The sequence below is a fragment of the Falco rusticolus genome, chromosome 1 (assembly GCF_015220075.1).
Source record: "Falco rusticolus isolate bFalRus1 chromosome 1, bFalRus1.pri, whole genome shotgun sequence".
NCBI lineage: Eukaryota > Metazoa > Chordata > Aves > Falconiformes > Falconidae > Falco > Falco rusticolus.
In genome coordinates, this window is record NC_051187.1 from 34,196,052 (window position 1) to 34,215,996 (window position 19,945).

At 63.7% G+C, this 19,945-nt stretch overlaps 3 protein-coding genes across 5 annotated transcripts; all 3 read left to right on the forward strand.

Moving 5' to 3' along the window:
- Positions 1-536: 536 nt before the first annotated feature.
- On the forward strand, positions 537-6,277 carry CASTOR1 (cytosolic arginine sensor for mTORC1 subunit 1). Of its 2 annotated transcripts, none has more exons than XM_037378054.1 (9): positions 537-702; positions 836-906; positions 3,396-3,589; positions 3,753-3,885; positions 4,118-4,241; positions 4,903-5,016; positions 5,103-5,185; positions 5,318-5,408; positions 5,494-6,277. In XM_037378054.1, exons 1-9 carry the CDS (start codon positions 590-592, stop codon positions 5,954-5,956), a joined length of 1,386 nt encoding a protein of 461 aa, XP_037233951.1. In that variant the 5' UTR covers positions 537-589; the 3' UTR covers positions 5,957-6,277. The 2 variants fall into 2 exon arrangements, with proteins under 2 accessions (XP_037233951.1, XP_037233865.1); XM_037377968.1 differs by having other exon boundaries at positions 5,318-5,412; positions 5,494-5,676.
- A 93-nt stretch (positions 6,278-6,370) lies between these two features.
- OSM (oncostatin M) lies at positions 6,371-12,167 on the forward strand. 2 transcript variants are annotated; one of them, XM_037378271.1, is made up of 4 exons: positions 6,371-7,843; positions 10,058-10,194; positions 10,340-10,555; positions 10,664-12,167. In XM_037378271.1, the coding sequence occupies exons 2-4, from the start codon at positions 10,159-10,161 to the stop codon at positions 10,802-10,804; spliced, it is 393 nt and encodes a 130-aa protein (XP_037234168.1). In that variant the 5' UTR covers positions 6,371-7,843; positions 10,058-10,158; the 3' UTR covers positions 10,805-12,167. The 2 variants fall into 2 exon arrangements, with proteins under 2 accessions (XP_037234168.1, XP_037234078.1); XM_037378181.1 differs by having other exon boundaries at positions 10,340-12,167.
- Positions 12,168-16,695: 4,528 nt separating this feature from the next.
- LIF (LIF interleukin 6 family cytokine) lies at positions 16,696-19,726 on the forward strand. Its single transcript, XM_037400227.1, has 3 exons — positions 16,696-17,853; positions 18,060-18,238; positions 18,401-19,726. The coding sequence occupies exons 1-3, from the start codon at positions 17,790-17,792 to the stop codon at positions 18,836-18,838; spliced, it is 681 nt and encodes a 226-aa protein (XP_037256124.1). The 5' UTR covers positions 16,696-17,789; the 3' UTR covers positions 18,839-19,726.
- The last annotated feature ends 219 nt before the right edge of the window (positions 19,727-19,945 follow it).

Genomic DNA, 19,945 nt, shown 5'->3' on the forward strand with positions numbered 1-19,945 from the left:
TGGGACAGGGGGTGGCACCTCCTCCTGCTGCACCGGCTTTGTGGGGGGCACCCTGGTCTGGACCCCGTCTCCCCTGGGTGCTCCGGCCCTGGGGGAGGTGCTGGGGAGGGTCCTGGGAAGGGACCTGCTGCTGTCACCACTCTGTCACTGGCCCGGTGGAGCCACTAAGGGTGGGACCGCTGAGACCCTGGGTCGGGCACCGCGGGGCCGGTGTGGGGCATCCCTTAGGCTCTGAGCCGGGGCACCTCGGGGCTCCGGACCGGGACCGGGGCCGGTGCGGGCGTCCCCGGGGCTGCGCATCGGGCCGGTGCGGAGCACCGTGGGGTACCGGGCTGGGGCCGGTGCGGACATGCCGGGGCTCCGGATTGGGCGGGTGCGGGCGCGGGCGTCCCCGGGGCTGCGGGCCGGGGCCGGTGCGGACATGCCGGGGCTCCGTGCTGGGGCGGCTCCGGGCACCCGGGGCTGCGTGCCGAGGCACCGGGGCGGGGCGGCCGGTTGCCCCTCCCGCGGCGCGGGGCGGGCCGGGGCGGGCCGGGGCCGCGCTCACGGCGGCGGCGGCGGCGGCGGGGCCCGGTGCGGCGCGGCCGCCATGGACCTGCACATCCTGGAGCACCGGGTGCGGGTGCTGAGCCTGGCCCGCCGCGGGCTCTGGCTCTACACGCACCCGCTGCTCAAGCTGCTCTTCCTGCCCCAGCGCTGCAGGTACCGGCCTTCCTCCCCATCCTCCTCCTCCTCCGGTGCCCGGCACCGCTCCAGCTTCACCCCCAGCCCCATCCCGGTGCCCGACCCGGGGAGGCGGCGGCGTTGGGGTCGCCAGCACCGGTTTCTTCTTCAGGTGCAAGTTCTTCAGCCTGACGGAGACCCCCGAGGACTACACCATCATGCTGGACGAGGAGGGCTTCAAAGGTACGGTGTGGGGGGCTGCCGCCGTGCCCCGTGCCTCGCCGGGGGGGCAGGCACCGCAGGCACGAGTTGTGCACGTTCTCAGCCCAGTGTGCTGGGCCTGGGCCGCAGGGAGCGAGTCGTGGCTTGTAGCGCGGCGGCTTCGCTACGTGCCCATCCCCGGGGCTCCCGGCCGTGCAGCTCCCGTCCCCTCGGCGCCTGCGCTGGGGATGTACCAGCTTGCCCGGCCGAGGCTCTCGCGGCGTGGCTGCTTCACCCTTATAACCCCCTCGCAGGCAGAGCTGCATCTCCACCAGCTCATGGGACCGGGCTGCTGAGCCCATGGGATGGTCTGCGGGGGGCCCGGCACCAGCCCAAAGCCTGGCTGCTCGGGGCAGGTCCCTCCTGGGGTGCTCACGGGTGGCACCCTGGCTCCCAGCCTGCACAGGGTGCTGCTGCCAGACCTCCTGCCATCCTTCCCTTGGCCACTTCTGTCGTTCCCTTGGCCACTTTCATCTCTTGCCCCCGCCCGACGAGGGATGGGGCCAGCCGGTGCTTCGGCAGAGAGGGGCTGATTCTGCACCCCTGCCTGGGGGTGCTGCCTGGCAGCAGGGACCGGATTTTGGGTTGTCCTGGGGAGGTTTGAGCCTTTCCAAGCTGGTTCCTCTCCCTGGGAGGTGTCATTCGGTGACGTCCCCGCTGCTGGTAACCTCACTTGCACCGTGCATCAGCCTCACCACCGGTCCTGCCGGGGTACCGGCCCAACGGGCTGTGCCGGAGGGTCCAGATCCTGTCCTGGCTTCCCACGCCCAAACCTTCCTGCTGAGGCCGCAGGAGCCGGCTGCAGCTTATCACCTTGGATGTGCCCCAAGGAGCAAGGGTCAGCACTCCGGCCACGGGGCACTCGCCAGCCGGATCCAGCTCCCACCTCCCTGCCTGGCCCTTTGCTCTGGGAAGGGGCTGTGGGGCCAGGCTCTCCCCTCCCAGCACCAGAGCCGTTCCCCATGTATTGTTTTATTTTGGGGCCTGCAGACAAATATTCCTCAATCCCGAGGGGAGGGCGGGAAGTGCTGAACAATGGTCCTGTGAGCTGGCGGCCCCGCTGTGCAGTGCGTACACCCCCCCCGCCTCCCCGGGGCTGGGGGGCTGCCAGCATCCCCTTGCTGCAGGGCCAGGGAGAGGACCCCGAGGAGAGGAGACCTGCACCCCATCTCTTTCCTTAGGGATCCGGATTAAGCCCTGGGGTGTGTGGCATGGGGAGGACAGGGTCCCCCCGATGTGTTCGCAGCCTCACCCAGGGTGGTGTTGAAAAGCGATTAGGCAGTGAGCGCTGGGACAGGTCCCCATGTCCCTGTGTCCTGTCCCCCCCCCAGTCCCAAAGCTCAGCCCTGGGCCGGAGCCGAGGCTGTTCTGGCGCTTCCTGCACAGGAACAGGCGCTGGAAACACCCGCCGAGGCCCTGGATCCGGCCCTGCTCCCGCCCTGCCCCAGCCACGGTTCGGGAGCAGGGTGCAGATCCCGTCCCTCGATGGGGTCCCCACCACCGTGCCAGACCCTCCCTGGGGTGACCTCCCCCCTGCCACTGGGGTGATGAGTTTGCCTTCTCAGCTCGGCTGGGACACCATGTACCCACCCAAGAGCTGGGTGCTTGTGTGGGGCTGTCTCCTACGGGTGCTGCCTCCCACCTTTGCCAGGTGGGGGGAGCGGTTTGGAGACCCCCTTGGGTGCCCAGCCCACCCTGTCCCTTCCAGGGAGTGCTGTGGGGTGGGGAAGGAGTTCTGGGGGGGAGGGTTGCTTGGATGAGTCCTGGGCACCCTGGCAGCACCAGCCCCTCTCCTGGCACAGGAGGGGACCAGCCAGCACACGGCCTCCCGGCCAACAAAAGCAGCTTTTTGGGAGGCAGCCCTGGCTCCCCGCCAGCCTGGGCTCAGCCCTTCCCTGCTGGGCTTGCACAGGGTGCTGGCCACCCCCAGGACGGTGGGGTGGTCCTCGCTTTATCCCCTCCGGTGCTCCGTGTTCCCCCCCTGCCTGAGCATCCCTGGTGCTGGGGGCTCCTGGGGGGCAGGGAACCAGCGGCGCAGCCCCAGGGCCCTGGTGGTGCTGGTTTTGGGGTACGGTGTACCCTGACACCCCCTCACACCCAGCCCGGGGTGCTGGCGTGGGGAGGAGAGCTGTGTCCTGGGCCTGGGGGGGGGTGTGTGTGTCATAGCCTTGGCCCCCCATATCCCCACAGCCAAATTCTGATGCTGTCTCAGCGCATGCGTGGAGCGGCTCAGCTCTGTCTGGCTCGTTCCATTTGTGGATGGGACCAGTCTGCACTCCCAAACCAGCAACTCCAGCCCTGCACCTGGGGTTGATCCTGTCCTGGCTCTGCCGGGCCAGCTCAGCTCCCGAGGGAGTGTGCCACGCTGTGCCCGAGCTGGCACAAGCTCTGTGGCACTGACGGGGCGTGTGGCACTGGCTGTGCCGAGCCCCAGCGAGCCTCGTGCCCCCGTCTCCCCTTATCCCTCACAGAGCTGCCGCCCTCCGAGTTCATGCAGGTGGCGGATTCGACGTGGCTGGTGCTCAGCGTTGTCTCCAACGGCCGGGCACCGTCCGGCTGCCAGGCCACCGGTGTCACTAAGATTGCCAGGTCGGTCATCGCGCCGTTGGCCGAGCACCATGTCTCAGTGCTGATGCTCTCCACCTACCAGACCGACTTCATCCTGGTGAGTGCTGGGCGGCGACAGGGACGGTGGTGCCTGGTCCCACTGGAGTACCGGCTCCGGCGGAGCTGGGTGAGAACCCCACCGCCCCCAGATGGTGGGGGGGGGGGCGGGGGCTGTGGGGCGGGGGGGGTGGTGCCAGCCCTGATCCTGCACCCCTGGCCAGGTGCGGGAGCGGGACCTGCCAGTGGTGATCCACACGCTGGCAGGGGAGTTCGACATCTACAAGGAGGAGAGCGGTGAGTGCGTCCCCGTCACCTGTGACGATGTGAGCAACGGCTTCCTCAAGCCCAAGCCAGGTGAACGATGCTGGGTCCCGTGTCCCCCAGGGCCACCCCATCCCTAAGGTCACCCGGTCCCCACCGAGGTGCTCCAGCTCCCACCGCTGGTACCCGCATCCTTGGGGACTCCCAGGGCCACCCCTCCGCACCCTGAGGGATGCCGGGCTGTGGCTGCGGTGGCCACAGGGTGGCACTGCGGTACTGTCCCCAGGCTGTCCCCACACTTGACGGGTGGCTCTCTCTCTGCCAGCTGCCAGCCCCACGCTGCACCCCGTGCAGAGCCCCCAGACCCGCTTCTGTGTCATGGCCGTGGCCCCCGACACGCTGCCTGCCATCGCCACCATGCTTATCGATGTCCTCTTCTACTCCCACAGGTGGGTCCCGGGGATGGGGACTTAGTAGTGGCCCCTCGTCCGGTGCCACCTGAACTGCAGTGACATGTCTCCCCCTTGCTCCCAGGGGCTTTTCAAGCTCTGGGTGTATTTTGCAAACTGATTTTGCCCTGCCGAGCACGCTGTGGGGCTGCAGACACATCAGTGCTGTGGGTCCCGCTGCCACCATGGGAGGTGGGAGACTGAGGTGACCCGGGGGACGAGCCCTCCATTGCAGCAAAGCCTGGGAAGGGGGGACTGCAGAACAGGAGAGGGTGGGTTTCGAAAGGCTGGTGGGAATGGCATCTAGGGAGAGGGGATGCTCCTGGCCAAGGACCTCCTGCGTCCCCCAGGATGGGGTCCCTTCTGGTGGGACCCTCCTGCTCTGGAGGCACTGCAGCATTTTGAGGATGCCCCAAAACCTGGTGTCACCCCTGTCCTGACTGTGGCCAGCACCTGCTGCCCCTGACCTGGTGGCTGTGCTAGTCACAGACCCTGCGGGTATCAGCTGCTCCTGGCCCTCCCTGTCCTCCCCCCAGCCGCCAGCTCACCCTGCAGCATCCCAACACGATGCTCAAAAACACCCAGTGCCACCACCAAGCCCTTCTCCCAGTTCTGGGAGTCATGACCCCTCCCTGCAGCTCTTTCCCCCTGCACCCTGCAGCCCCCCAAGGGAAGCTGGCACCGGCAGCCAGGACCTCGACTCCATCACCTTCTTCTCCTTCTCCCTCATCGAGGGCTACATCTCCATCGTGATGGACGCCGAAACCCAGAAGCGGTAGGTGCCATCCCTAGGGCTGTCCATCCCTGGGGCTGGGGGCTCAAGGAGGGAGGGGGGTTACACTCACCCTGCCCCCCCCTCAGGTTCCCCAGCGACCTGCTGCTGACCAGCTCGACAGGGGAGCTGTGGCGGATGGTGCGGATCGGCGGGCAGCCCCTCGGCTTCGGTGAGTGTGGCCATGGCGGCTCTGTGTGTGTCCCCTCCATGCCACCACCATCTGTCCTCCCCTACCCGGGGGGTGCTTCCAGGTGACGCTCTCCCTGCGTGTCCCCATGGCTGTGCCGCCTTGCCTCCCCAGACGAGTGTGGCATCGTGGCGCAGATCGCCGAGCCGCTGGCCGCCGCTGACATATCAGCGTATTACATCAGCACCTTCAACTTCGATCACGCCTTGGTGAGCTGCTGCCCTTCCCCGGGGACCTGCCACGGTGGAGTGTCCCCCCGGGGCTGACACCCCCTCTGTCCCCCCCGGCAGGTCCCTGAGGAGGGCATCGCCGAGGTCATCCAGCTGCTGCAGCAGCGTCAGGAGAGCAGCAGATAGTGGCTGGCTGTCCCCATGCCGGCTGGCCCAGCACGGTGGCACGGTGGGACTCCCCTTCCCCCCACCCCCGACTCCCCCCTCTATTCTTTATTTTTTAATTTTAAGGCTCCCCCTGGTGCGGGGCAGAGCCAGGTGCAGCGTCACTCCCTGCCTGCTGGGGACATGGTGGCTTCAGGGACCTGGTGGCCTTGTGGCAGTGGGACAGTGTCCTGTGGGAGGGGAGAGCGTTCCCCACCGTGCCACCCCACAGGCGAGGCAAAAGGGCCACCATCCTCTGTCTCCAGTCCTGCCTGCACAGGGGTGGGGGGCTCGGGAGGAGAGTGGGTGTCCCTGGGGACCTGCTGGAGGAGGGGACGTGCTAGAGAGCAGTGATGTGCCACCGTGGTGTTGGGGGTGACAGCCCAGGGCTGGCAGGATATGTCCCCACACCCTGTGTGTCCCCCTGTGGGTGAGGTCCCCTTGGGTGCGGGGCGGCTGTGATGCTCTGGGGCACCCCTGGACCAGCCCTGTGGAGGGGTGAAAGCATCCCTGGAGCTGGGCTTCCCCCTGGCACCCCAAAAATCTCCAAGGTGGGGGGAGCTGTGGTCCCTCCAGGGTGGCCCCCTGCCCCTGCCTGGGCTGTCGCCTATTGCTGGGGGACAAGAGTGAACCCCCAGTTCCTCCCAAGCTGTATTTTCACATAGGATTTTTATTGACTTATTAAAAACTATTATTTTTATTTCCATGTAGCCCCAGGGGGAGGGGCCCAGAGATGGTCCCCAGCGTGGTGGCACTGGGTGGGATGGGAGCGGCTGGGATGTGGCATTCCCAGTATCCCTGCTGTAAGGTGACCGGGATGCGGCCAGCTCACCTGCCATGTATTTTGGGTGGAAAAAAGGGGCAAAGGCTGGACCCCCCAGCAAGTTACTGGCTGTGGGGAAACTGAGGCGCTGGGGGTCCCACTCCCCCATTTCTGCCCTGTCCCTGCCCCATGCCTGGCTGCCTTTTGTGGTCTGGGGGGGAAACTGACACACAAAGGGCTGAACTTGACCCCAGCCCTGGGGATGCCCCTGCCATGCCCTCACCGCATCCCCCCATCCTCTCCCCTTGCCGGCAGCTAAGCGGGGTGCACAGGGTGGTGGATGTCCCCTCTTGGGGGGGCTGTGACCCCTTTAGAGGCTGGGGCCATGTGGGTGGCCCCCCCAGCCCCTGGGTGCCCCGGGTGTCCATGCCTGGGCAATGAGCGAGATAGCGTGAGCGTGGCGGAAACCTCCTCAGTGCCTTTTCCCGCAGTGTGGGCAGCTCGGTGGGGCTGGGGCCAGCGCTGCTCCCATCCTGACCCCCACAGCCAGCCCCCCCCCCCTTCCCACACAGCAAGCGGGAGCGTGCCCAGGTCCTGGCTGGGTCCTCCCCACGTCAGCTCCCACACGCTTGCAAGTCGTCAGGTTCCTGCAACCTCTCTGGGCGCTTTCTTTCCTGTCTTGCTCTCTCGTCCAGAGTCATGAGACACCGGTGACGTGCGCCCAAGCGATGAAGAAATTGCAGCCGGCCCATGCGGTCACTGCCACTATTTTTGTCCCTGTTGGGTACTGCACAGTCGCCACCCGCTTTCCTCCAGTGGGGTGGCCACCACGGTGGCCTCCTTGGGACCCTGTGCAGATCCCTGGGAGGTGGTGGTGCCATGTGGAGGGGCTAGGGCTGCCTGCGGCTGTGGAGGGTCTGAGGGTGGGGGTGTTCTGCCCCTGTAGTCCTGACAGCCCACCCAGGGTGCTTGGGGTCCCACCATGGCACCACTCCTGCAGTCAGAGAGGGAGGAATGGGTTAATGGAAGGGTGGATGGACAGGTGGATGCATGGATGGATGGATGGGCAGTGGGTGGGTGGATGGATGGACAAGTGGATGGGCAGACAGTTGGATGGATGGATGGTTGGTTGGTTTGTTGTGTGGGTGATAGCTGGATAGATGGGTTGATGGACAGGTGGAGGGATGGATGGGTGGATGGGCAGATGGGTAGGTAGATGGAGGGATGGACAGGTGGACATATGGACAGATAGCTAACAGACTGTCTAGACAGGTGGACGGACAAACTACTTCAAACAGATCGGCAGAGAGGAGGTCCTTGTGGTTTCTCCACCCCTCCAGGACTGCCCTGGGCACAGCCCTGCCCAGCCATCACCTCTGCCAGAGGACACCCGGAGGAGGAAGGAGGAGGAGGAGGCAGTTGGTGGAGGAAGCAGCGCCGGCCCCTCTGTGGCAGCAGGGAGTCACCTAATTTGGGGAAAAGAAAACATTTCTTCTTCTGGAAGTGAGTCATGGCTGCGCTCTTCTGCCCCAGAGATGTTATGTCTGGGTTGTCCCTCTGTGCCACTACCAAACCCTCTGAATGTGCAAATTTGGTGTGGGGTGGCTCGCACCAGCAATTTTTGATGGTCACCAAAATCAACCAGACTGCAATACATCTCAAAAAGCTGGTAAAACGTATTTGGTTTTATGGGATGGAAAAAGCCCCTGTTGGTGCCAGGCTCCATCCGCTGGGAGAGGGGAGCTGAGGGGTGGCAAAGGGGTTTGTACTGGGTGCTGCCAGCAGCACTGGGGTGGTGCAGGACCCGTGGCAATGCCAGCAGGGGCTGTGCAAGCCGGGCTCTCCCATGGCGGTATTGCATAAGCCTGACGCAGCAGCAAGGGCAGCGTTGCCTGCACCGCTGCCTGCACCAGGCTTCCGCTGCCCGCAGCCCCTGCGCCCTTGGGCAACACCCAGCGCCCTGCGCGGGTCCGGGCACGGCCACTGGGCACCGGGCAACTGCCCTTCCTCCCCGGAGGTACCCGTGGGTGCTGCCGGGCAGAGGGGCTGAGCCGTGCTGCCCTGCGTCCCCCACTGGTTCAGCACCCAAATTCATCACCCAGAAGGGTGGGTGGGTGGGTGCCAGCAGGTGGATGGGCAGACAGAGCATCCTCCAGAGCATCATCCAGACTGAGCGCTGGGGTGGGGCGCAGTCCCCAGCTGTGCCGGGATGCTCTGTACTTCCCGAGCTTCCGCCTCCCTCCTTCCCGGGACAGATTTTCAGCTCACACAGGTGAACTCAGGATGCAAAGCCCCTGTGATGGGACACAGGTGTCCCCCCATGGCTGACATCCCTGTCCACTGATACCAGCTCTGCTACTGCCGCTGTCACTGCCCTCTTTTGCATTTGGGTTTCGGGACAGCTGAGGCTGTTTTCGGTTCAACCAGCCCTTTGGGTGCCAAGCAGTGAAACCAGGGTGACTCAAAGCCGCCCTTTTCCAAGAAGCCAGGTCATGGAGGTCCAGTGGCACCAGCGCGGCCAGATCTGAGATGAGCCGTGGGACCGTGGGCTCCCAGGGCTGGACCCACCAGGACTCCCTCGAGGAACTGAATCGAAGAACAACCCCATGGGCTGGCCAGCATCATTTCCTCCTGCTGGGGCAGCTCACCCCGCTCATTGGCCCCAGGGCACAGCTTCACTTCTTGCTGGCTTTCCGTTGGGTCTGGGTGCCTCCTTCGGAGGTGGGGGCGAAAGGGTGCACTTTAAAAGCCCAGCTTCCCCATCGCCGAGCAGTTAAGGAAGTTGCTTGTGCGCCCAGCGCTGAAGCACCCTGCCCCGGCCATGCGGTGCGACCGGCGGCCCTTGGGTGTACTGGCAGGTAGGTGGCCGCCGGCATCCCGCAACTACCCTCTTGCTCGTGCGTTGGCCGCACCGCGCCGCTGGGAGCCGTGGGATGGAGCATGGCAGCAGGGCCCACATGGGGGTTGACTCAGCGTGCCGTGGCAGATGTTGTCGCTGAGGCTGTCCCCCCCCTCTCCGTGCCATGGCGGTGTCACCTCTGAAAGGCACTGGCAGGGGATGGGGACATTCCCTGCGGCTGTGGCATGTGGGACAGGAAGTGCCAGGGATGAGCACCCCATGGGTGCTCCCTTCCTCCCCAGGGGAAGAGGGATGCTGGGAGGGGGTGAGTAGGAGGGGGCATGCTTTGGGGTCGGTTCGGGGACTGATGGAAGAGGGTCAGGGCTGGGCTTGCTTTGACCCTGCAAGAACAGCTTGGTCAGATGCTTGGTGCAGGTCCAGCGCCGCATCCATAGCCGCCACCAGCACAGGGCTGGGACAGCATCCAGCCTGAGCTGAGGGGCTGGATCTGGGACTGTCACCGCTGTGCCCTCCTTTGCAGTGGCCCATGCTGACAGGGGGAGCTGCTAGGTCAACCCCCGTGGCTGGGCTGCCCTCCCTGGCTGCTCCATGGCATCCTCCTCCTCCTCCTTGCCAGGTCCCCAGCAAGCTTTTGGCAAAGGGGCTGGCTTGCCCCTGTGGCAGGACTGGGGACTTTGGCACAGGGGACACGTGCCCAGCACATGCCGTTCTTGCCTCCAGTCCTGATGCCAGGGTGATGGAGCTGTCACTATGGCAGGGGGCTGGTGAGCTTGTGCCATTCCGGAGCGGAGAAGCGGCTGCCTCCCTGCATCCAGCAATGCCCCAATGTCCCCCATCTCCCTCCTCTTCCTCCCCAGCTGTTACCAAAGGGCTCTTCATCCTCTGGGCAGTACCAAGCCAGGGGGGACGGCCCCTGCAGCCCCCCACCCTGCAGCAGATCCAGGCACTGGTGAGGCACATGGCCGAGGATGCACAGGAGCTTTTCACCTTCTACGTGAGTCTCCTTCCTCGGGGTGAGGGGTTGCTCCTGTTCCCTCCGCGGGGGGACACAGGGCTGGGGGTGGTGGGGGTGGAAAGGGGTGGTGTCCCTGTGCTGCTCCTGTCCCATGTCTCTGACCTTTCCCCCCATCCCTGGGCAGGAGAAGGACCAGCACCTGGCCATCAACAATCTCTGCCGCACCAAGCGCCCTCCCGAGTGGCTGAGGGGACCGGTGCCAGGGCCCAGGGGGCTGCAGAGGCTGCGGGGCACCATGACCCGCATGGCCCAGGCGCTGCAGGACATCACCCGACACCAGCGTGACCTCAACCCCCCTGATGCCGAAATCCTTCGCCGCTTGGCCAGCACCCACCTGAAGGTGCGAGGGCTCCTCAGCAACCTGGATGGGCTCTTCCCAGCCCCCAGCCCCCGGCCCAGTCCCCGGCCTCCACCCAGCCCCACAGCACCCACTAAAGTCTTCCGACAGAAGCTGGAGGGATGCCGGATCCTCTGGAGCTATGCCCGCTTCATGGCCAAGCTCAATGCCCAGCTGGAGGCCAGGAGTCGTCGAGCGCAGTGGGAGAAGCGGAGATGGCAGCGGGGCTCGTGGCTGCCCGCACGCTCCTAGTACAGCCCCGCCGTCACCAGAGTGGTCCTCGTCCCTGTCTCCATCTCCATCCCATCAGCATCTCCATCTCCATCCCCATCTCCACCCCATCCCTGTCCCTGGGTTGGAGACTCGCCGGCTGGCCAGGATGGACCACAGAGACCCTCTGAGCTTGCACGGGTGAGGTCACAAGCGCACTCAAAGTGTGTCCCATCACTTCGGCTTGCCATGGGGACCAGGCTGTCCCCATGCCACCACTTGGCTGCAGGACAGCCCCGCCATGCTCCTGCCAGCTCCCCCACCTCCTGCCCCACATCCCGGTAGCCCCGGTGCCACGGAGAGCAGTGCACTCAGGTGTCCCCCGGGTGCCCAGCGCTGCGGGATGGAGCCGTCCCTTGTCACCAAGCCCTGCTGGATTTTCCAGTGATTCAATGGGTCCGGTGACCCAGCCTGACTAAGAGCTGCTCACCCAGCACCCGCTGCGCTGCCGGCAGGGTGCGGCCCGGCCCACGGAGAGCACTGCTGGCACCCGCAAGTGTCACCAGCTTTGTCACCCCCTGCCTGCCTGTCCCTGCCTGCCCTACACTGGGTTTGCTGGTCCCAGGGCACATCTGGGAGCAGAATCCTGTGAGCTCGGTGTCCCCGTGAGCTCGGTGTCCCCATAAGCTCAGTGTCCGCATAAGCTTGGTGTGCCTACCAGCTTGGTGTCCCTACACACTCACTGTCGTCGTGTGCTTGGTGTCCCTATAAGCTCAGTGTCCCCACAAACCCAATGTCCCTGTGCTCATCCTACACGCTCAGTGTCCTCAAGCCCTCAGCATCCCTGTGTTCGTTCCTGTGCTCCAGTGTCCACCTGTGCTTGGTGTCCCTACGCTTGTCCCTGTGCTCATTCAGGCACACCTGGTGACCCCATGCTCTTGGTGTCCCCATGCTCTCAGCACCCCCGTGTCCTCAGGGATGCCACACTCATCCCTCTGTGCTCAGTGTCCCTGTACCCTCGGTGTCCCCCACATCCCCGAGCCCCTCGGGCCGTGCCACCACAGCCCTGCCGGGCAGGGGCTCAGCTCTGGCCACCACACTGTGATGGTGGGTGGTGGCACCCACCCCCTCCCCACTAATTTATACATTAATATTTGTGTGGTTATTGTATTTATTGAATCTTGGGGTTAATTTAATAAGTCCCTGCAGTGGGAAGAAGTATTTAACGACATGTTTTTAATATATAAATATCTATTTTTATGATAACTTTTTTGTATCATGTTAAACTATGAATGTAACGAGGTTTTATTTATGAATATCAATATTTTTTGGTACTGTGAGAAGGGCAGTGCCCACCGTGGACTCGTGGGCCCCCCATATTTTTGTATAACGGCAGAAGGAAATAAAGTGCTGACCTCGGCCCATGGGCCGCTGAGCGGTGGTGTCCCTGTGTCCAGTGTCCGTGGGCAGAGACGAGCTGTGTGCTGGTGGCCAGGCTGTGCTCGTTGTCCTCGCCAAGGCACATGTCACGGCATGCGATGGGACCTGGCCTGGTGTGGCACACAGTGTGGCATGGCATGTGGCACGTGGCATGGCACAGAATGTAGCACAGCACAGTGGCACACGGTGGGACGTGACGCATGGCACAGCACAGTACATGGCACACCAGTGTAGCACATGGCGCAGCGTGGCTCACGGCATGCAACATGGCATCCCATGGCACCACCAGGCACGTGCCATGCTGTGGTGTGGCACAACACCACCAGGCACCACATGCCACATGTCACACAACCCCATGTGGCCAGCCACCTGGCACAGCCACCAGCACAGGCCAGGCCATCGCTGCAGCCAAGCCAAAGCGCCACATCCTTGCCGCCTGGCTGGGGCCACCGTGGGGACCAGGCCACCCTGCTGCCACTGGTCCCGCTGAGTCAAAAATCCTAAGACCTGGTCATGTGGCACCAGGGAGTCACTTGTTCCCCACCGTGTGCCGGTGCCCGCCGGGCTGCCTGGCACTGCCACCGGCACCGCTGCCTGAGTCAGTCGTGGGGAGCATCGCTGCCGGGACGGCCACTGCCGCGCTGGCACCTGCTGCCATTTGGGAACAGTTGGGGTGGGGACGATGTCACCATGAAGAAGCCCGGGCCGGCTTGCTGTGCTGTGGGTGACCGTGCCACTGCCTACCGGCTGCTGTCCCCTGCCAAGCCACCCACCCGGCTCAGAAGAGGAGGCAGCTTGCATGGGCTGCGGAGGGGAGGGTGCAGGTACGTGACACCCCCCACCCCCGGGACTGGTGTGGAGGGGTGGGGGGACCCCTAACCAGGGGATGCACCCTGGGCTGAGTGTCACCATAGGGATGCTGGCAGCCCCTGTGTCCCTGTGGGGCCAGGCTCCCTCCTTACAGGGCCACCCAGGGGGAACCCCACTGCCCACCCCATGCTTCTGCCCCCGGGAAAAGCCACCCCACGGTGGAAACATCCCTTGGCCATGGTCCCCAAGGGCCACAGTCCCCAAGGGCACTGCTCACGCTGCCATGGCCACAGGGCTCTACCACCTGGCTGGGCTGGAAAGCAGCAGCATGCCTGCCTGTGGGGTGACACCCATGGGGTGACACTGATGGGGTGACACCAGTGGGATGGCACCAGTGGGGCACAGGGGCAGCAGGGAGGCAGCCCCGGGCAGGGAAACATCATGAGTCAAAGGGGAATTCAGTTCCTGCCGTTATTCAGTCTTGGGGTTCCCCGGCGTGGGGGCACCAGCCTTACTCACCCCTTCCTCAGCCCCCCCAACCCTGCCACGGCCCCCCCCGGCCAGCCCCAAATCTGGGGGACCCCCCGGGGGCTGCAGTGATGGCGAAATCCTGATGTGTGCCCCTGCATGGGGACAGCATGGGACAGGGACCCGGAGGGGACTTGGGGATGGGGATTGGGGGGGGGAAGGGTGGGCAATGGTGGGGGGGGGCAATGCTGGGATGGGGATGAGGCAGTTCTAGGATGGGGCGGTGGGGGTAGTTGTGGGGTTGGGATGGGGTGGGGAGGGACAATTATGGGATGGGGCAGGAGGGGCAGTACTGGGATGGGGAGAGGACAGGTCTGGGACGGGGCCAGGGATGGGGATGGGGGGGCAGTTCCGGGATGGGGATGGGGCGGTTCTGGGTGGGGATGGGCCGGGAGGGGGGCAATTATGGGATGGGGAGTGGATAGTTCTGGGCTGGGGCAGCAGGGGGCAGCATGGGGACAGGGATGGGGCGGGGGGCTGAGGCTGGGCCGGGGGCAGGTACGGGATGGGATGGGGCAGAGGGGACAGGTACAGGATGGGATGGAGCAGAGGGGACAGGGGCAGGGGAGCAGAGCAGCAGCATGGCAGCAGTGGACTTGGGACACCCTGGGTTTGTCCCCTTGTCCCTGGCCAGGCTGGTGGTGGGGACAGCAGGGACAGCAGGCAGCAGTGTCTGGCCAGGTAGGGCTGCTGTTTCCTGCCCAACTGCCCCCAGCTCTGCTCCTGGGATCCCCAAACCGGGGACACTCCAGGGACACCCCACAGGGCCCTGACCCCGCAGCCCCTTGCTCCCTCCCATGGGGAGGGCTGCCTCCCCCCACCAACCAGCCCCTTCCCGCTCCCTCCTTGGGACCTACCGGGACCCCCACCCATGTCACCATCTGGCCATGCTCCTGCATCGCACCTTTCCTGCTGCCCAGCTCCACAGGGCATCAGTGCAGGATCCACGTGGGGATGTTCCTGCTATCAAAATGATCGGGAAAGGGACTTTCCTGGGCATCTCCCATCCCCTGCATCTCTCCCATCCAGCCTGTGCAGATCAGAGATCCAGGTGTTCCTGCTGGAGCATCCTCCCCTGCCCCTTTCTATCTCCTCCTAGAAAATTTATTATAAATGAAACCCCAAAGCCCTGCCCAGCTCTGGGACACTGACCTGGCCGTGGCAGCCCTGGGCTGAGCTGCTGCTGGGAAATTCAGGAAAAGGGCAGAAAACAGCAAACCTGCAGCAATCCCTGCACACAAGCCCTCCCTGAGGATGGTCCCTAGTGCTATTAAGAAATATCAATTCCTCAGCTAATTAAGTGCTGTCAGATACCAGCTGCACCAGATACCCATCAATATGTGATGAGCTGCTCAGTGCACCCTGATAAAACCAGGTGTGAGGTTGCAGGGGGGTGAGGTGGGGCTTGTCCTCCCTCCACAGCCCCCTCACTCCCCATCCAGCTCACTGCCTGGCATCCCAGTAAGGCCAGAATGAGCTGAACTGGGCTTTGGCTGCTGGGGTATCAATGCCACCTGGCTAACCATGTTGGTCCCCAGGTTCATGAATGGGGAAACTGAGGCAGGCAGCTATGTGAGCAACCTCCCCCCTGCTCCAGCACAGGGGGGGTCCTTGTGTCCCCCCCTTGAGGTGTCACCCACTGCCACGGGGGATGGCGGGGTCATGGCAGCTCTTGCATCACCTTTCCTCAATTGTCACCCCAGCAGGTTCACGCTGCCAGTGCAACCAGGGCACAAACTTGCTAAACCTGATTAAACGTTCCAGCTCGGCCATGCCCCTGGTGACTAAAAAATATATACAAGAAAAACAAAAATCCCTTTAACCTGTCTTTCACCCAAATCGGGGAGCGAACAGCCTCACAGCATCCTGGTCCCACAGGACCCCCACGAGAGGCTGACCCCCTGCCCGGGTGTTTGCTCCCACACTGAATTTAGCACCTTGCCAACCAGCCCAGCACCCTCCTGCCTGCGCCAGGCAGGGGACAGCCCCGCCGATGGAAGGGTTAACGCTGGGGGGCTGGTCCAGCCTCTCCCTGCTGGGTGGGTTTGTCCTTTTTCCTAGAGAAAACCCACCCTTCCAATATTTTCACCCAAAGGGATGAGCCACCGGCAGGCCACTGATGACACCGCATCCATCCCACCGTGACCGGGGGTCTCCTGTCCCTTGGGGGACCCCACTACTGCCTCCTCACACCTTTTATCTCTTCCCCCCCCCCCAAAAAAAAAAAAATCAAAATCATATTCTACACACACACTCCCACCCTTATTTTATTGACTACTCCAGCAGCCAGTGGGGAAGCCCCAGCCCGGGGAAGGGGACCCGGGGGTGAAAGTGCTTGTGGCTCCATGAGTCACGGTGCCGTGCGCTTGCCATCGCGCCTCAACGCCACCGCCGTCACCCGCCGCCCCCCGCGATGCCCCCAAACCCCACATGCAGCCGCTCGCCTCCCTAGGGGGGGGGGCTTTAATGCATATTGCCCCCCTTCCTTTCCCACCCACTTCCCCAGCACCTCCCCGACCCCGTATGTGAAAAAAACACAAAACCCACAATCCTGGTGACATCAACTTATCAGAAGTTTATTTCTAAGAATCATTCAGGATTTCCAAAGCCCTCAACTTCCTGATTTCCAGTTTCAATAGAACTAACGATAGTGGTGCTGCTCCCCCCACGTCCCCCCCCCTCCTCCCCTTTCTTACAACACAGGCTGGCTGCCGGACCGGTATATAAACCCCGAGAAGTCCCCCAGTATGAACATGAATTTCTGAAAACTTCCTCTGCCAACACCAATCTCTATTAAGTTGCTCCCGGGACGCGGCTCACAATGAAGTTCGTGCCGGCAGGTAAAAAAAAAAAAAAATCAACTTTGGGGAAATTATTTCCCTTTCTCCCCCTTTTTTTCCTCCTCCCCCCCCACCCCCCCCGTTTTCCTGGTGATGCTCGGGCACAGGCGGGTCCCGGTTCGCTGCCGCCGCCAGAGCTGGAGCGAGGGCTCCCGCCGCGCTGCATTCCCCATGGGATGAGCATCTCTGGGAATTGGCAGCAGGGAGTCAAGCGCGGCGCTGGCGCGGTGCAACCAACATCTGGACACTTATATAACTGGAAATGTTTCCAAAAAAAAAAAAAAAAAAAAAAAAGCGGGAGGGGTGGTTAATTTTTTGGGCTTTTTTGGCTTTTTTTAATATTCCCCCCCCGGCTTTTTCTTCTTCTGGGTCTTTTAATGCTGCGAGCTGCCACTGGGTTGGGAGCACTGGAGGGATGAGGAGGCTGCCAAGTGCAGGAAGGGGGGCTGGAGGGAGCGGACAGTGCTGCGGGGTCCTATGGAGCAGCACCCCCCCGGGACCCCCCACCCATGCAGCCCCTGGCACATGTGGGTGCTGAGCCTCGCTCTGCCCAGCTGTGAAATGGGCAGAAGGTGGTGGCCGGGGCGGGGGGTCAGCAGCAAGAGGGGCTTGGGGTGGGGTAGGGGTCAGGGCATCTGCATCCCATGGGAGCACCCAGGGCCCCAGGGGCGCGGGGAGGAAGGGTCCCCCCCGTACTGCGCAGGAGGGGAGCGGCAGCGGGTCAGGGATTGCAACACGCCCAGGTAAGTCCTTTCCCACCTGGGCAGGGTAAATAAAGCAAAGCTTGGGTTACCCGGCACGGCGGCGTGTCAGAAGCTCTGACAAGTGTGGGCGCGTGTCCTGGCCTGGGGGCTTTGCCTGGCAGCCCCCCCACGGCATTGCACGGGGCTCCCACCCTGCCGGGGTGCTGCCAGCGGGCTCCCAGGGCAGCCGGCGGCGGGGACCCCCGGGGTCCCCTGCCCCCAGGATGCAGAGCGCAGCTCCAGAGGCACTGTGGCCTTCCCGACACGGCATGCTGGTCTGGGGGAGTCCTCAGGGATGGGGGGTTGGAGCACCCTGCTCTCACCCTGCCAGCAGGAGGGAGACGCTGGGGTGACCCAGCTGCCGGTGGCTCAAGGGTCCCCTTGTTCCGCATCCAGGCATTTTCCTGGCCGGCGTCTCTGGCGGCTGCCGTGTCTCTCCCCGGGGTTCCTCGGTGCGGCGCCCACCGTGCAGACAGGGAAACTGAGGCAGGCGGCGGGGCCAGAGGCGGGGGGATGCCAAAGGCAGGTTTCCTTGCGGGCGCCCCCGCTGAGTCAGCCGGGGCCGGGGTGGGGCCTTGCTCCCAGCACCCGGCCAAGGATAACGGAGGGGAAAGCGCTTTGCATATTTGATTAAACCCGACAGGTCGTCACCGGGCCAGTTGCGAAATGTGGGAATGCCGCGGGGTGCCCCGCCGGCAAGGGAGGCGGGGGAGCGCCTGCCGGCAGGCAGGTGAGGGGAACAGCAGCGGATGGGACCCTCGGCACGGCAAAGCGGGTGGCCCGGGGGCTGCCGGTGGAACCGGACCCCTAGCCGAGCAGGGTGGGGGGCACCCCTGGGGGATGCTCTGCATCATGGGGGCACCAGCAGCGGCACGGTTCCCACGGACCACCGCCGTCTGGGTCCCCACCGTGACGCTCACCTCTCTCCCCGCACAGGCGTTGTGCCCTTCGTGGCCCTGCTCCTGCTGCAGCGGCGGCCGGTGGCTGGTCGGGCGCTGCTGGTCACCGGCCCCGGCTGCCCCGGTCACGGCTTGTGCCGCTCCAATGTCCAGGAGCAGACCCGCAGGCAGGTCGCGCTGCTCAATGCCACCGCCCAGGACCTCTTCAGCCTCTACGTAAGTGGCACTCAGGGACAGCCAGCACCTCCAGGGGTGTTTGCTCCATCAAGTGCATGAAGAGGGAGGGCTGGGGATGCCACGGGGAGAGCGGCAGAAGGTGGCTGGGGACGGCGGCAGGGGGACAGGGGACGTGGGAGTGACGCTTGCCTCTCCTCCCAGCTGAAGTGCCAGGGAGAGCCGTTCAGCAGTGAGACCGAAAAGCTCTGCAACCCCAGCAGCATCTTCTTCCCCGCTTTCCGTGTCAACCGGACGAGTGAGAGGAAGGAGGTCATGGTGGCCATGTACAAGCTTTTCGCTTTCCTCAACGCCTCACTGGGGAACATCACACGCGACCAGGAGGAGCTCAACCCCACAGCCAAGGAACTCCTTGACCGGCTCCACAACACCACCAAGACCACCCGGGGCCTCATCTCCAACCTCACCTGCCTCCTCTGCAAGAACTACAACGTCTTCCAGGTGGACGTCAGCTACGGGGAGAGCTCCAAGGGCAAGAGCGCCTTCAAGAAGAAGCAGCAGGGCTGCCAGGTGCTCAGGAAGTACGTGCAGGTCATCGCCCAGGCAGCTCGCATCCTCCTACCTCATCTCAGCCCCCCATGAGCGCCTCCCCCGGCTCCTCTGCCTCCCCCTCACCAGCCGTCCCCCCACAGCTGCCTCCTGAACTCCCACCTTCCTATTTATTACCCCGGACCCTGCGCTGGCCCTGTCTGCCCTTGTGGGGTGAACGTTGCCGCCCAGTGTGTCCTGGGTAGAGCAGAACCGGGGCCAGCATCCAGCAGGACAAGGTGGCGCATCCCTGAGGTGATGCCGGGGCACGGGCTGGTCCCGGGATGTGCCTCGGCCGTCCCTGTGCTCCCATGGGGTGTGGGGAGCTGCGGGTGCTGCGAGGGGCTGGTGGTGGGGCTGGACTCTGTCCCCCATGGCCGGTCTCCATCATGGAGAGCAATGTGACGGACATCCTTGAGCATCGTCCGAAAGCCTCTGCTTCCCTGGGAAAAGGATCACGATGAAGGACGCCGGGATGCTACGGCTGGGTGGGGCATGGGGCACAGGGACACGCTCCCCCTGCACATTTTGAGGCTTGGCTCCCCCACAAGGAGCCGAACTGAGGGTACTGGGGTGGCCATGGTGGTTGGGGCTGGGTCCCACCACCTTGGATGAGGCCATCTGCTGGGGACAGAGCTGGTGGCTGCCCCACCAGGGACCATCATCCCCCCGTGCAGGCACAGTGGGGCATCTGTCCCTCCCCTTTGGAAAAGTGCTTTTCCCATGGGAATGGCTCTGAATGTACTAGTGGCCAAGGGCTACGCTTTGCATGGCTGAATGCGGCCCTGGCGTGGGGACGCAGGGACGTGGGGACTTGGGGATGGGCCCCAGGCTCATAGCAGGAGGCGCTGGCTCGCTCCTGGCACCAGAGCGGGCTGTGAGGGTTATTTATTGCCTCGGTGGAAAGCCCAGCATGCACTGAATGCTCTGACCTGATTTTTAATAATGTTATTAATAATAATTATTAATAATAATTAATAATAAGATTTGTGGTAATATATATATAGAGAGAGTTCTATTTAATATTTATTTTTTTATACTTCTTTCCCCCCCTTTTTTTAATTAAACCAACAGAAACAGACTGTATTCGGCTTCTCTTTGCTGGGTTCCCTTCGTGCTTGCCCTCAAACATCTCTGCTTCTCCCCTGAAACACATTTGGG

Bases quoted from the DNA above. Each gene is read 5' to 3' on its own strand.
- OSM (XM_037378181.1), top strand. From the start codon at position 10,159: ATGGCCGAGGATGCACAGGAGCTTTTCACCTTCTAC. The intron at 10,195-10,339 runs GTGAGTCTCCTT...ATCCCTGGGCAG, and splicing joins AGGAGCTTTTCACCTTCTAC to GAGAAGGACCAGCACCTGGC.
- CASTOR1 (XM_037378054.1), top strand. From the start codon at position 590: ATGGACCTGCACATCCTGGAGCACCGGGTGCGGGTGCTGAGCCTGGCC. The intron at 703-835 runs GTACCGGCCTTC...TTTCTTCTTCAG, and splicing joins TTCCTGCCCCAGCGCTGCAG to GTGCAAGTTCTTCAGCCTGA. The intron at 3,886-4,117 runs GTGAACGATGCT...TCTCTCTGCCAG, and splicing joins CTTCCTCAAGCCCAAGCCAG to CTGCCAGCCCCACGCTGCAC.
- LIF (XM_037400227.1), top strand. From the start codon at position 17,790: ATGTGGGAATGCCGCGGGGTGCCCCGCCGGCAAGGGAGGCGGGGGAGC. The intron at 17,854-18,059 runs GTGAGGGGAACA...CTCCCCGCACAG, and splicing joins GAGCGCCTGCCGGCAGGCAG to GCGTTGTGCCCTTCGTGGCC. The intron at 18,239-18,400 runs GTAAGTGGCACT...CTCTCCTCCCAG, and splicing joins AGGACCTCTTCAGCCTCTAC to CTGAAGTGCCAGGGAGAGCC.